The 15913-nt window shown below is 42.3% G+C and overlaps 1 protein-coding gene across 6 annotated transcripts in view; it reads right to left on the bottom strand.

The window, feature by feature from the left end:
* Nucleotides 1-15913, bottom strand: part of CNST (consortin, connexin sorting protein) — an 87722-nt gene that overhangs the window by 45113 nt on the left and 26696 nt on the right. For all 6 annotated transcript variants that reach the window (XM_075924905.2, XM_075924907.2, XM_075924908.2 and 3 more), the window contains 2 exons: nucleotides 14264-14702; nucleotides 6101-6306 (listed from right to left, as the gene is read on the bottom strand). In XM_075924905.2, the coding sequence (XP_075781020.2) occupies nucleotides 6101-6306; nucleotides 14264-14651 (594 nt within the window). In that variant the 5' untranslated portion in view covers nucleotides 14652-14702. The remainder of the gene's footprint in view (nucleotides 1-6100; nucleotides 6307-14263; nucleotides 14703-15913) is intronic.

Below are 15913 nucleotides of genomic sequence, written 5' to 3'. Positions count from 1 at the left end.
ACAGAACAGGTTAAACATGACCTTTAAGTGACAGCTCTGCCAAAGGAAATAATGAGAAACATAATGAGACAACATTTGAAGACTCTTCTACCAGATGTAGAACATGCATGTAAGAACAAACAAAACACTAACTGGCAGTTAAACACAGGAAGCCAGTGAACTCTGTCTGTTTCATATAAAATCCACAATACTGTTTTAGGTTTAATCTGGAAATCAAAATATTGTCAAGGACAGATACACAGTAAGAAGAACAATGATGTAAGAAAGGAAGGCTCATTATTTGAAGTAATATTTCAGAAGACCGTGTAAAAATATTGGGAGGGGTTAAATTACTCTGTCAGAGACATGGCCTCACAATAAGCAGGGGAAAAACACAGTATATAGTAAGTAATTTCAATAACGTGAACACTGAAGAATTGACCTTGAAACTACAGGGTCAGACAGTACAAAAAATGTAAACTTTTGACTATCTGGGTTCCAGAATCCACGAAAATGTGGAAATAAAGGATGAAATGAGAGTTTTAATAATTAACACGTTGCTCAAAGGAGATAGAGAAGTTATGTAGCATGTGACAGGAGACACCAGTAAGACTAAAAGGGAAAGTTTATAAAATGGTGGTCTGTTCATAATGATTGAAGCTAAGTGCTGGGCAACAAAGGAGAAACATGAAAAAATAATCTGCTCCACAGAAATGCAACTGTTGGGTATGTGAGTGGTGTAAGTAGAAAGACCACATGAGGAATATGTATGTTAGCAATATACTCAAATTAACCCCCTGTAAGGGAGCGAAGAGAGACTGGACCGTCATCACAGGGGTTAAATAAAGCCTTTTGGCCCAGCTAGCCCTTCCCTGTAGCCAATGCCAGGCCTGGAGGAAGGATAAAAGGAAGGAGCCTGGCTCTGTTAGGAGCTGGCTAGCAAGGAGACAGGAGTGTGGTAAACTTCATAAACAAGGAGACAGGATCATGGTCACACTCCCATCAACAAAACACGAGAGAGTGCAGGTTCAGATGGTATGGTCATTTAAAACACAGTACTGAGACAAAATCTGTGACCTTAAAAAAAAAAAAAAAAAAAAAAAAAAAAAGACAAGTCAACCCAAGAAGTAGTACAGAAATATTATAAAGGAAGAAGACAGATCAGTATGTAGTATGAGAGAGGATAGGGGCATTGGACAGAGTGCTTTGGAGGGAGAGAACTCATATAGCAGACCCTATTTGAGAAGAAAAAGAAGAGATTAGATTAACCTCTGACTCTTGAAACTCAACTAGCCTAGAAACTGAAAACTAAATACAGTACCATCGTGATGGTTATCATCTCGGCCAATACACTGGGGACTGAAGTGGAGATCGCTGGAGTTAAAAGCATGAGGTGCTCCAGCTGCAGCTAAAGTGCTAACTAACTGTCCTGTTTGGCCGATGTATATAGCAGTAGGGCATTGTGGTGAGTCCGGGATGGAAACTGGAGGCATGCAGGTAAGTATAGCGGTCGGTAGGTTTTCGGTATAGGGTGGTATTGATATGACCGTCACTTATTTGTATCGTGGTGTCCAGGAAATTTGTATCGTGGTGTCCCGGACTCACCACACGATCCATTGTTTACAGCCAAGCACTGAGGTACAACCGCATATGCTCCAACCCCTCAGACAGAGACCTACACCTACAAGATCTTCAACAAGCATTCTGTAAACTGCGATACCCACACGAGGAAGTGAGGAGACAGATTGAGAGAGCCAGACGTGTACCCAGAAGCCTCCTGCTACGGGACAAGCCCAAGAAAGAAACCAACAGAACACCACTGGCCATCACCTACAGTCCCCTGCTAAAACCTCTCCAACGCATCATTAGTGATCTTCAACCCATCCTGGACAATGATCCCCCGCTTTCACAGGCCTTGGGAGGTAGGCCGGTCCTTGCCCACAGACAACCCACCAACCTGAAGCATATTCTCACCAGCAACTACACACCACACCATAATAACTCGAACGCAGGAACCAAACCTTGCAACAAACCTCGGTGCCAACTCTGCCCACATATATACACCAGCAACACCATCACAGGACCCAACCAGATCAGCCATACTGTCACTGGTACATTCTCCTGCACATCCACCAACGTAATATATGCCATCATGTGCCAACAATGCCCCACTGCTATATACATCGGCCAAACAGGACAGTCCCTACGTAAAAGAATCAATGGACACAAATCTGATATTAGGAATGGCAACATACTAAAACCTGTAGGGGAACACTTCAATCTTCCTGGACACACAATTGCAGATCTAAAAGTAGCCATCCTGCAGCAAAAAAACTTCAGGACCAGACTTCAAAGAGAAACTGCTGAGCTACAGTTCATCTTTAAGTTTGACACAATCAACTCTGGATTAAACAAAGACTGTGAATGGCTTGCTAACTACAAAAGCAGCTTCTGTTCCCTTGGAATTCACACCTCCAGATCAGCTGCTAGAAGTGGGCCTCATCCTCCTTGATTGGATCACCTCATCATCTCCAGCCTGATCCTGGCCTGCATATTTATTCCTGCCTCTGGAAATTTCCACTACATGCATCTGATGAAGTGGGTCTTTGCCCACGAAAGCTTATGCTCCTACACTTCAGTTAGTCTATAAGGTGCCACAGGACTCCTCGTCGCTTTTGTAAATCTAAAGTAGGCAACGAGCAGTCCTATGGCACCTTAGAGACTAACCAATACATTATATCATGAGTTTTGGTGGGTAAACCCGCTTCAGGCAGTTCATGAGACATTACTCCATTCCAAAGAAGATAACGCTCTAATTAGCGCTCATGTCACAAGAAAATACAAGCTTGTTCTTCACCTGTTTCATTTTATCTATCTTAATAAAAATGTTAGGCCCAGTATTTTAAATATTTACTAACTTTCTTTCAATTATTTTATTAGGGCTTGTTTCATTTTTCTCAGGAAGGAAGGATGATCTTGTGGTTAGGACGCATGACTGGGAGTCGGCAAGCACATTCTATTCTCAGTTCTGCCAGAGGCTTCCTGAATGATTTAGAAAGAGTCTGCCTCTTTTGGCCTCAGTTGCCTCATATGCAGAAAAACAACTAGAATTTACCTGGTTACATACTCAAGGGGATTTGTGAGGGTAAATTTATTAGTATAGGTAAAGTACTTTGAGCTCTCTGCGCTACTTATACTGTCTTCTTTATATGGTGTTGACATTCATGAGCTAGCACAAACTTTAGATTCTGTTTCAGTCAACAGATTAACTAGCAAAGTTTAATAAACATAATTAATGCAAGGAATAGAAAATTTTCACTAAAGTATCATTTTTTAATAATTGAAAATTCCACTGCTAATGTAAACTGCCAGCAAAATATTTATTGAACCCATCTCTCATGCCTGTTTTATTGATTCATCTTTTGATCATTTATATCAAATCACAACAAGGGGCAATTCAATAGCAAGGAACCCCTTATGCCATCGAAATCAACTGAAGAACAGCTTCAAATGAGAACACGGATGCCCTGTTTTCAACTATGATGGCAAAAGAATAAAACTGTCAAGCAGCATTGTCAGACACCACAAGAAAAAGGAAGCTAAAGGGCTCCACTGAAATGTATCATTTTAGACAATATGTGCAGTAAGGATTTGAGTAATTTCCTAGTCAAGTAGCAGATGGAATTTCCATCGACTACTTGACTAGTCGATAGGTACTTCTGCATTTCTCCTTTGAATTGTACAAGAGCCCTCATTGGGGCTCTTGTACATTTCAAAGGAGGAATGTGGAACTGTGTGTGCAGCCTGGAGCCAGTGGGAAGCCCAGCTAACGCTGGGCTGCATGCAGCGTGCCAGCTTTGAAATGTACAAGAGCCCCCCAGACCTCATGTCGCACTGCTGCTTTGAAATACCACATGGAGCCTGGTGTCAGCTGGGGACATTTCCCCAGAGCCTGGAATCAGCTGGTGACTCCTCAGCTGATTCCGGGCTCTGCGCACTGCGCTGGAACCTAGGATCAGCTGGGGAGTCCCCAGTGTACCCAGGCCTCCATGCAAATGCCTCTGCGGCGTTTCAAAGGGGAAGCGCTGCATGGAGCCCAAGGTCAGCTCCATGTGGTGCTGCTTTAAGGGGCAGCGCCGCACAGCTGAGCCGTGCTGTCGCTTTGAAGCACCCACTCTTCGCTGCCTCTATTAGATAGTGGCAGTGGGGGATGGGGGAGGGGAGAGGAAATGGACTAGTCAACTTAACTATCCAATAGTCGATTAGTGCTTAACATCCTTACTGTGGAGCCATCTTTCAGAAAAACAACACTAATGAACTATATTACAGTACAAAAGGTCATAGCCACATAGCTATGTTATATTATAATCACACTCCCAGTCACCTTTTGCAGGGAAACAAAGCCATTCACCTGTTGGCAGAAATAAATAGCTGTACATTAATTCTCACATACTTTTCCAATCCACAGCTGTACACATTACAATACTGCTTATTCCCTTAGTCTAATGTAGCCTTAAGACAGCTATTAAACTGACAGGTAACATGGAAAAAGAATCATCAGCACATACTAATCAGATAAAACCACCTTCAACTAAGTAGGAACAATCCTTACCATCCATACATTAAGTTCATGCTGGAAACAGAAGTCTGCGATAAGAGTATTTCCAGATTAAAATACTATTAAGGGGCTCACCCTCTGTTTGCTATGCTCACCAACCCCCCTCTCTCGGGGGTGTGTGTGTGTGTGTGTGTGTGTGTATGTATCTGGCCAGGGGAAGGTGCAGGAACGGGCTGAGGGCAGGTTTCTGGACAGGGGGGAGGGTGCAAGACCAAGGGAGAGTGTAGGAGCAGGCTGGGAGTAGGTGTCTGGCCAAGGGGAGAGGGCAGTAGCAGGCTGGGAGTATGGGGTCTTGGTGGAAGGTCTCAGAAGAGTGGTCAGTGAGGGGCCTGGGGATGTGAGGTCTCAGCAGAGTGGTGAGTGAGCGGGCTAGAAAGTGTGGGGTCTCGGCTGAGGGGCTTTGGGGAGGGTATGCAGCTTGTGGTTCCTGCACCCTATGAGGGGGATGGGAGATGCAGCGTGGCTCCTGGCCCCCCCCTGCGAGGGGAAGTCGTGAGGTTCCCACCCTGTGGCACTGAGGAGTGAGGGAGGAGGGTGACAGAAATGTAGCCCTGTTAGTCTGGTCTAGCTGAAACAAAAAACAGGACTATGTAGCTAGCACTTTAAAGACTAACAAGATGATTTATGAGGTGATGAGCTTTCGTGGGCCAGACCCACTTCCTCAGATCAAATAGTGGAAGAAAATTGGCATGAGCATATATACCAAAGGATACAATAAAAAAAATGAACACATAGGAAAAGGACAAATCAAATTTCAGAACAGAAGGGAATGGGGGGAGGAGGTAAATGTCTGTGAGTTAATGATATTAGAGGTGATAATTGGGGAAGCTATCTTTGTAATGGGTAAGGTAATTAGTACCTTTGTTAAGACCTAGGTATAAAGTGTCAAATTTAAGCATGAATGACAGTTCAGAGGATTATCTTTCAAGTCTGGTGTTAAAATGTTTTTGAAGCAGGATGCAGGTAATCAAGTCATTGAGACAATGCCCTTTCTGGTTGAAATGGCAAGAAATTGTTTTTTCTTTGTGATCTTATCTAGTTCAGAGGGTGGTGGGATGCAGAGTGACATGATGACATCACTCTGTCATCCTGCAGGTAAAATGTTTTTATATAGAGAGAGAGATTTAGAAAACCAATCTATTGCTACTAATACCAATGTCTTTAATCTTCAAGTGATTTTAAAGGGATGTATGTCCCTCAAATGGAGTGTACCAAACTCAGGGACCATATCCATAGAAAAGGTAGGATTTTAACATATGTTAAAGCATAATATAGACAAGGCAATTTGTAATTTTAACATGAACTAGATAGTCAAGGAAAACCTCTCTCATAACACATCTTAAAACTACCCATTTACTTGTCTACAGTAGGATTTTAATGTGTTAGGTAACACACACTCAAGGTTTGGGGGGGGGGGGGGGTTTCCCTAGCAAGGACAAGCTTAAGGACAACAAACAGTATAAAATATAATCACATGTAACAACATGCTAATACATAGTATACCTGATGCAGACACAGAGGGAGTATCCTTGAGTCCATCTGCTCAAACTCTTTTCGAAGCAGGGAAAAGAGTGACTGCAAAGTCTGGTTTTGTTGCTTTGTCTGTTCATTCGCATTTGTTTCATCAACATCTTCATCATGCAATGACTCTGTAACTTTAAGGAGCTCATTCACTCTCTCAACTGTTGCAGGGCCCACTGAAGGAATTCCTTTAAATGGAAATAAAAACCCATCTAAATTATGATGCAAGTGTTATTAGGAAATTTAAAACAAAGCTGCTGGTATTGTTAAAGTAAGGTGTAACAGAGGGGCGGACAGTGATGCATGGCTCTGAGGAACCCTAATACAGTACACTTCATGCATTTTTTCATCTAAAGGGCTGCAGTGGCCCAATTCGGTTTAAACTGTTCTGCATAATTCAGGAAGAGAGTAGTGGTCTGGGTAACTTCATATAATGAAGGCTGTAACACTTTCTACAGTCATACTGATTTCAACCCTTTTGAACATTTTCTAAAACGTTCTTTTGTAACATGGCCTTGAGCCAAAGAGGCATTTTTGCTGCTGGAAGTTTAAGATTAATTAATTTTGAAGACATGCTACTTACAAGACTTTTTGGTGGACTCCTAACTCAAAAATGGTTTTGTTTAAAAAACTTCAAAGTTGTTTTTAAACACTAGCTTTCTTGAAGAACATGACTATTTTTATTATGGCTGGTGGCATTTCCTCCTGCCATTTCCTTCCCCCATTATTCAAGGGCCCCTTCTGAAACCCTGGCAGTTATGTGAAGGATTCTGCAGATGCAACTTCCCTGAGAGGTTTTGGGGAAGCTTAGAGCAATATGTAATTGCAGAGGTGGTAAATTCAGTTTGATAAATAGGTATGTATGAATATCTAAGCATTAAAAAGTTATTCATGTGTAATGAAACTGCATTTACGAATTCTGTAGGTGCAGATGGCAGGACCTGAAAGCCTTGTAAGAGAGACAGATTCAGTTCCATCACACAAATTCCATCATCACTGCATCTCACTTGTGCTCAGCTCCCAGCTAAACTACAAGGGAAAACAAGCAGAGATCTCCTGGTTCCCTATGTTAATCTCTCACCTCATCATTCCCTGGATCTGGATCCACAAAAATCTTTAGGAATTTGGTATTTAGCTAAAAACTTTGTTTTCTGACCCCCTCACTGAAATAAATTACAGAAATAAAAAAACTGGGTGTAAATGAGAGTACAGATTAAGTTTTAGCAAGGCAGCCAATTCTTTAGATAGCCTAACCACATTCTAAATTTGAAGTTTAAGTTCTGCAATTTTGAGCAATTAAGTCTCTTTTTAAAGGGAAACATTACTTTTTCGCTCCATGAGGAATGAGATTTTCCTCAAACTTTCCAAATTAACAAACCAACCATGAGACCAAGAAAGGAAAGTGTCAGCCTAAAAGAAAATAGAATTCAGTTACTACATTATGCCTACTTTGTTTTGGAGAATACAGAATAATGGCTCATCCAATAAGGGAAACACTCTTTGCTTGCATATCCTGCCCATGGCGAAGGATGGCAGCAGAAATGGAGATACCCTTTTTTTTCCTCAAAAAGGAGTCCACTTAATTTTTTGCATCACCCCTCCCTGGAATGATTCAGAGTTTACAGCAGTTATTTAAATATGCACAGGTAGTACCATAAGCAATACCTTACAGGTATAGTTCCAAGTGGACAAGTGTCCCAATAAAAAGAAAGAAAAAAACACTGATTTGCAGGTTCCTCCCTCTTACCCCCCCCCCCCAAATCCTAGCAAAGACATAAAGGGGTGAATGGGTTTGGAGAATAAGCTATCATTTACCTCAAATTCATGAGCACATGGAAGGCTTTGACTTCCACTGCTGCCAATCATTCGTGTCTTTTATTAATGTTTAAAAAGTCAACTCTTGAAATAATTTGAGAAATTTGGCAAGACTATAGCTTTATAATGAATGACTAAAAGTTATCGTCAACACGTAGAGTATCACAACTTTCTTAAAATAGACCCATATAATAAAAGCAGCAGAAAGGCTCTAATATTGAATTAAATAAAATCTCAGCTGTGTCTACAAAGGATGTAACTTAAAGCATATGAGATGAGTAATAAGAAACTTCAACATATAAAATATACACTAATGACAGACTATTTTTGGTAATGACATTAAAAAAAACATTTGAGGCGTTTTAAAAAATGTTTAGACAACAACTCAAGAAGTATTCCTCATCTATGACAAACTTGAATATACTCATTCATGGCTGGAATATGATAGGAAACTTTAATCTAGTCATGAGGGTTTAACTTTTGGAAACCCCAAACTGTCTGAAAACCAGTTTGCACAAGTTTAAGGCCTTCCCTACTTTAAAACTGTAAGACTGAGCACCAGCACATTTGATGGCTGTGCTCTGAGCAGTCTGTGGTTGTGCTTTCATCCTGGTTCCTTCTAAAGCTGTAATTTTGCAGGCCTTCCATTTGTGTTCTCTGCATGCTAAACTAGGAATAGAGTTTAGAGCTCACAATGCTACATGTTCCAACGAAGACTACTCTTTTCCACGTACAGTTGCTACACCCTTTCCCCTGCTTAATTTACTCAAGAGTACTGATAATCTCTATAGGTAGATGCAAATGTGGGGCCTACTACCAGCCAAAATACGAGTGTAATTTAACACTGCTTTTCCAATATTGTACCTGTGCTTTTCCACTATTAATTGATGCCTGTTTTCAGCCAACTTTGGCCTAAACATTTTTATTGAAGGATACGTTAGAGATGAAACCAAACCTGTTTCAAAAGAACAGTTTTTTTTCCCCACAACTTTGTCATGTGATCATTAACTATGTTTTCCTCCTGTTCCTGAACACTGCTTTTAACTTCTTTAAAACCTTTACTCCTAAAGAAATGTCAGACCTCAGACTGCACTTCTTAATTACATATTTTCTAGTTTGGTGGTTTTCAAAGTTGGGTTGTGGGCCAGCCCAGGCAAGCTGCTGGCGGACCTGCAACTCTTTGCTTATTTAAATGTCCACAGACGTGGAGCCCCGCAGCTCCCATTGGCTTCAGCTCACTGTTTCCAGACAAGGTGAACCAAAGCCAATGATAATCTAAGCATTACAGATCTGCCAACGGCTTACCTAGGTGGGTCCGCAACCCAATTTTGAAAACCACTGCTCTAGTTTACCCTAAATCCTAATGATCTGTAAGGTACAACCTGAGTTCTGAGTAAACCATACTCTGCAATTGCCGTCATGGAAAAATTACATTTTAATGAAGCCATTGTGGCACCATAGTTATAAAATTAATTTAAAAAGCATGCTCCAGATCAGCAAGCAGCCATACTCTGACCCACCTTGAACCAAATTCTACCCTTCACATTGATCCACTGCAATTCTGATGTAATTTAGTAATGTCCGAGGCAGAACATCAGAAATGGCTGCCCGTCGCAGGGAGCCATAGCCTGTAATACCTCTGAGGCTGGTATAGGGGGCTCTGTCTGTGAGGTGGAGTGTTTTCCATATAAGGGCATGTAAATTAATAATCTTCCCCTGCTCGCTCCACCCATTGCAGTAACAGATCAGCCAGTGGGCTGACTGGTGCTCAGGCCTGCTACTCCACCCACTGCAGCAAAAACCAACCTATGGGGTGATAAGTTCACAGGCAATAAAACAGGCAGGCAGCCCCTCTCTCACTGGGGATTCGCATTGAGTGAACGCCTGGCCTGATCACCCAGACGCCTTGCACCCCCCGCTCTTGAGTCTTACTGAGCGTACTCCGAGTTGGTCGACCCGAGTGGAGACAGTTTATGAGCATGTGACCGGTACTTGTGTTCCTGCTGTCTCCAGAACTGGTATAACACCCCCCCCGCCCCCCACCATCATCCCTATCCTAATTGATTTTTTAGTTGTCCTTATTGCTTGCCAAGTGACAGTGGCTAAAAAGTTACTAAGTTAGTTTATAAATAGTTGTGGTTTAGGTTTTTTACTGTTTCCTTGTATAAAGTTGTGTAAATAATCAGCCCTATGGACAATACCAGTGTTAATTCAACTGTTCCTAACCCCTGGGCAGTTATTGGAAATTATTGTGATTTAGAAAAGCCTCAGGGAATTGTTTTGTGTTGTCTGGCAATCTGTTTAATTTTTGTTCTGATGATTGTCTGGCGCCATCAAAATAAAATCAGTTTGTGCTTTTTGAAACCCCCAGTTGTGGTCTCATCCTTTCCGACATCCCTTCGAACCTCGTGTATTACGGGGACTGACAAGTAAGTCAGAAGTAACTGCGCTGACTTCAACAACAGCGTAACTGAAGACGGAATCAGTGCTTTTTTAGCAGTATGAGCCAATGCCTTTATCTATGATAGCGATGTAAAATTCTGATTAATCAGTAAACTGGTTAAACAATAAAAGCTGACTCCCACCTACTCACTCTGCCCCCACGCTGGTGCCTCTGATAGAGAGGCAGCAGCAAGGGAGGGGGAGGAGGCTCTGTGGAGTCGGTGCTTGTTGGTAGCTCCCCTTGAGCACCAGCTCCTGCCACCTGAGAAGCTGGCATGCGCTGAGAGCCAGCTTAAAAGCCAACCCAGGGGAGGACGGCAGATGGCTCTGTGGGAGTGGATACACGTGGGGAGCCAGCTTGAAAGTCAGTTTCCTGCACGTACTGTTGCCACATGTCCCCTCACCCTCCGTGCTGCTGCTTCTCTATCAGCAGAAGCAAGAGAACAGAGTGTGTGTGTGTGAATGAGAGAGAGAAAGAGAGAGAGAGAGGTGTCTCCGTGGGATCTGGCGCTCATGGGGAGTTGTCTTTTAAACCAACTCCCCTTGAACACTGACTCCCACCTATTACCTGCACTGCTGCTTTTGTGGAGGGCAGCAGATGTGGGGCAGGCAGCTCCATAGGAACTGGCACATGTGGGGAACTGGCTTAAAAGCTCCAATACAGAGGCAGCAAGTGGGAGGGGTTAGTGTTTGGATTAACCGATAAGCCCAGGCTTAAAGGTAAATCGCATAAATGACTATACGCTAACATTCCTAGTACTGGTGGGAGCCTGCGTGTAACCATGCATGTTAACAGATGAGCCCAGGATAGAGCAGAGGCTGACAGCTGGGGCTGAAAGATGCCCAGAGATCCACACCACTCTACCCAGAGCCCTGCCAAAGTGCCCACTAGGAGGATCTTAGGACTGGTACTGGCCCTTAGGTAAACTGAGTTTGAGACCCCTGCTCCGCAGACTTGCTCTTTTATATTTGCACCAGAGCGAAGACACTTTGAATGACAAATATTTAAAACTTTAAAACTTCAGGTGAAATCCCTAGAATTAGCACCCCTGAGGAAAAAGAGAGGTGAGAAACAAGATTTCTCAGATCCTGCAGAATTCAAAACATTGAAGTTTGTCTTGAAGCTCTGAAGTTTTAATTAAGATTATGTGTACTAAACTCTCTGCTGTTAATATATTGCCATTTGTGACGACGCGTTGGGATTCCCCCGCCTCCTGCACTCCCGAAATGGCATGACCAGACTCCACCAGCCAGTAGAATAGAGGGAGTTTATTGCTTCTTCAGGATACAGCACAGCACAGATGTTATCTGGTTACTGGGCCGGCCTAGGATGCCTCAGTCCCCCTTGATATGGGGGGGGGGGGGTGTCTCAGCTTCTAAACCCCCAACCTGTTGCTTAGGCTGCTTCCTCCATGATCCCAGACAGAGACTAACTAACTCTCTTCCAGCCCTGCCCCCCAGCCAGGGGCGGCATTCCACCTTCCTTTGTTTCTCTCCCTGGGGGGTAGCTGGTCAAACAGGTTGAGACACCCTCTTTGCATAATGACTCATCCCCTGTCTTGCTGGGCCGTGGTACCAACAGCAGCCAGTGGGGGTTACCACAGAGCCAGCATAGAAACCAGCCAGATACCCCCACTACATCACACCATTTCCATGGGATTCCATTGTCTAGTATTTGAGATTTTAGGCTCGTGTGGGTCCAGGTCCAGTGCGCCTCTGCATCTTAAAAACTGCTGAGCTCTTACTATATTTAAAATGCAGAAGCGCAGTGGTCCGGGAGAGAGCCTCCCCTTATCGACTAATTGTGTAGTCGATACAAATTGTATTAACGACACGATTAACAAAATACCCGTTCCTTAACATCCTTATACTGAACTCCCTCATTTTTGGTCCCACTCCAGAGCCTATGGGACCCCACAAATCTACTAGCCCTGAACCCGCCAGAAGAGTTAATCCATCCCTAATCCCTTAGCCTTCTCCCCTGTAGGGCTGGAGTAAAGGGAAGTGAGGTGGACACCTCTCTTTTTTATTCTGCTTCTCAATTGGGAGCCCCATCTGTGAAAGATTTTTTCCACTCATCACTTGGGAGCAACGTCAGTGAGGGGTTTTGTTTTTTGTTTTGATTCTCACTTGTGTGTGGCTCCCAAATGATTGTTTTATGGGTCAATGTCCCCCACGCCAAAAGTGGTTCTCCATCCCGGACTAGATGCCCAAGAATGTGTTTGTAAAACCTTGGCTTGAAAACATATATTCCTAGGGAAAAACAAAATGATTATTTACTGTGTAGCTTTGGTGGGGCAAGATGAAACAAGTGACTTTGAAAATGCTTGCTACAGTACATGGCTAGTCAATTTCATTATTAATTACTGAGATGATCTCCCTAAATTTCAACAAAGAGAAAAAAAAAATCTTAGGAAAAAAAAACCATTCAGGGCATCACCAAATCCTAGCCAATAATTTTTAAAAAATCCTCCAAAATACCAATAGGGTTAAAGCAAAATGCACTGTATCCATCGGTATATTTTGCAATTCTACAAAAAGTATAAACCTTAACATGGTAAAATTCAATAGCAATACAAACATTTTCACAAAAGGAAGGAACATTTGAAACAAGCAGAACATGTAACACAATATTTTAAACATTGTCCATAGCCACTTAGTTTAAAAAGATCTAGAGTTAGATTTGGAAAAGTAAATTATACAATCTTAAAAACTTGGCATCAGCTATACACCTATTTTATGGATGTTTTATTTTAGAAGTACCTAGTGGAATATTTATTAAGCTTGGGAAACCTAAATAAATTATGGTAATAGCAGTTCTAGCTGAAGATATTTTGTGACTAAAGCCAAATTTTCAAATGTTGATGCCTTAAAAGGACACCAAAATCTTGCCTTTCAACACTCAAATGATCAAGAAATATGTTATCTGTATTTGGACTTCAGTCAGAAATGTATCCCCTTCCTCTCCCCTCCCCCTCTCTCTTTTAGATTTTGAGCTCCTGAAGGTAGGACGGTCTGTACTTTGCATCTGATTTACTATTGTCAGCAAGTCAATAAATAATACCATTGTAAGGAAAGTGGCTGTAATTGAAAACAAGTCTCTATGTGTAGCCAACTGCATCAGGGACAGGGCTGAAAGCAAGACAGAGGAAGCCTGTGCAAACTTAGCCAATCAAGGCCAGGTTGGGGCCAAGAAAAAGGCTGCAGAGATGAGGGGAGTTCATTCTCACCCTGACAAGCATGGGAGAAGGAGTTGGGTCCCAGTAGGGGAGGGAATCAGTGGCACCCTGGACAGGGCAGTGCTGGGCAGGCTCAGGGGAGCTGAACAGAAGCTCCAGCCTGATATCTGCCAGGCTGTGGGCCTTGATACAAGGGCTGAGAAAGTGCAAGGGTCACAAGCAGAGAAGGGGAGAGGACAGTAGGAGATGGCTGTTGCCAAAGGGTCCCTGGGTCGGGAACCAGAGCGCAGCCTTTACAGACTGCAGTTTGCACCTGAGGCTAGGGGCTAGATTTTGGGGCTGTTGTTGGCTACTCAGGCGGGTGTACGGATTGAGGACTTCTGATACCACTGGAAGGGGAGAGAACAGAACAGTGGGCACCGCTAGAGGATAGTGTCTTGAAGTGGACACCGCAGAACAAAGAAACAACTCAGGTCCAGAGCCAGAGGGAAGAGATGGGGAGAGCAAAGAGATGACTGGTGAGATACCTTCCAGGAGTCAGCACGCTCAATAGACAGAGCTAATTCCTGTTGTGACCAGCAGGAGGTGCTATGGTGGTGAGTAAACCCTGCTACAATAGGTTAGTTGTAAATGTGACTGACTCACTGAATAGAACCAGGACTTCATTATTCAAAACAAAACAAACAACATGTAATTTTTAAAAAAGTACCTGTAGGTTTTCTACTGGAGTCTGTTTTGCAAGCTGAACTTCTTTTTCCATCTCTCCATTTTTCTAGAGCAGGCTTGTCCTCTCTGTGAATGTCCTCACAGTAATTTTCAGAACTCTTCTCAATTTCATCTTCTGTGCAGCTCAGTGTAAAGTCTACACTGTCCAGAGTTTCATTATTATTGACAGTGTCCTGCTCAACCTTTTCATGCACGCCCATTGAACTGTCACTGCTGGTCAGGACCTCACTTCTGTTGCCTTCAAGTTGATTTTCATTTTCATCAGATGAAGAAGCCAGATGAGTTCCTACATTTCCCACACTGTCACCAGCATGAAGTCTATCCTTTGAGACTACCTGTAGACCATTTGTAGGAAATTCTCTGTCATCCATTAGCACGTCCCTTGTTGAGCAGCTTAAACACTGCCAAAATGGTTCTTAGGTCTAAAATATAAAATCAGAAAGAATATTAAACATAGAAGACAAGGTATTTATATCTAAATTCAACCAATATGGAATTAAGCTAGCCAAGGTATATATTCCTAAAAAATGCTAAGAGGCCCTTTAACACAGCAGCGTTATTGCCATGTCACAACATATATAACAAGATTTCACTGCATAATAAAATCATATTTTATGTACATTGTCAATATTGCTCTGGAAGACAAGAGTGGGCCTTTTAGTTGGAATCAGTCATATATTTGTATGTATATATGTACATTATGTGTCCTCCACAATATTATCAGTAACCAGGAAAAACTCCTTATATACAAAGAAAATTAAAACATTTTTGTTGCAAGAGAGACATGGTTCAGCTGAGGTTTTAAAAACAAAACAAAAACAAACAAACAAAAAAACAGTAAAGAATAAAGAGGCATGGGACAAACAAGACCACTTCTATTTCTGCCAAACACAGCATCACTTCAGATATGCAAAAGAACACAGGTACAACAGTTACATATACAAGAAAATTATTTACTAAATTAAACGATCACATTGTTTTCAAGAGAACATTAAACATTGTCAGCACACAAAGCAATAGATGGATCTTTAATAAAACAATAACCTCCCCCACTTTGGTCCAGCAATATGGTTCACCAGGACTACAGATGTTGCTGGATCAGAGAGCCCTTGAACCAGAGAGCCCTGGCAGGGAGCAGCTGTCTGTGGAGCTTTGTGGCCCAAGAGGCTGACCTCCCCTAACCCAGCAAACTCCCTCCTTTAGGAAGGGTCAGTTTCCAAAGGTGCGAGACCAGGGAGGTCCAATCTGTACCAAAGTCAATTTTGCCTTCTTTGGGCATACATAATTCTCATGAATGCAGGAATTAAACTGATATGTGCAACAAGGCAAGAGTAGACCCTAACAAGAGTTGTACTGAGGTTCATACTGAGGTAATTCTGCATTAGTACTGATTGCTTACTACTTTGGCTTTTACGAGAATAGCAGTGCAGATGAACTCAGTTATCAAGTCATTATCATGATGCATCAATTACATACACGGTTATAAAATCATCTGAGATGTTTAAATAATAAACCTAAAAATGCACTGCATGCTTATATTAAAGGAAAGTTTAGATACACTTCCAAGCATTTTAAGGACAGAAAAAAAAAAGACATTTTACATAAGCCTAAACCAGAATATTTTATCCAGACT

Source organism: Pelodiscus sinensis, chromosome 3 (assembly GCF_052426305.1).
Source record: "Pelodiscus sinensis isolate ZL-2025 chromosome 3, ASM5242630v1, whole genome shotgun sequence".
Classification (NCBI taxonomy): domain Eukaryota; kingdom Metazoa; phylum Chordata; order Testudines; family Trionychidae; genus Pelodiscus; species Pelodiscus sinensis.
Note: the sequence above shows the minus strand (reverse complement) of the source record. Positions and strands in the feature narration are given on the sequence as shown.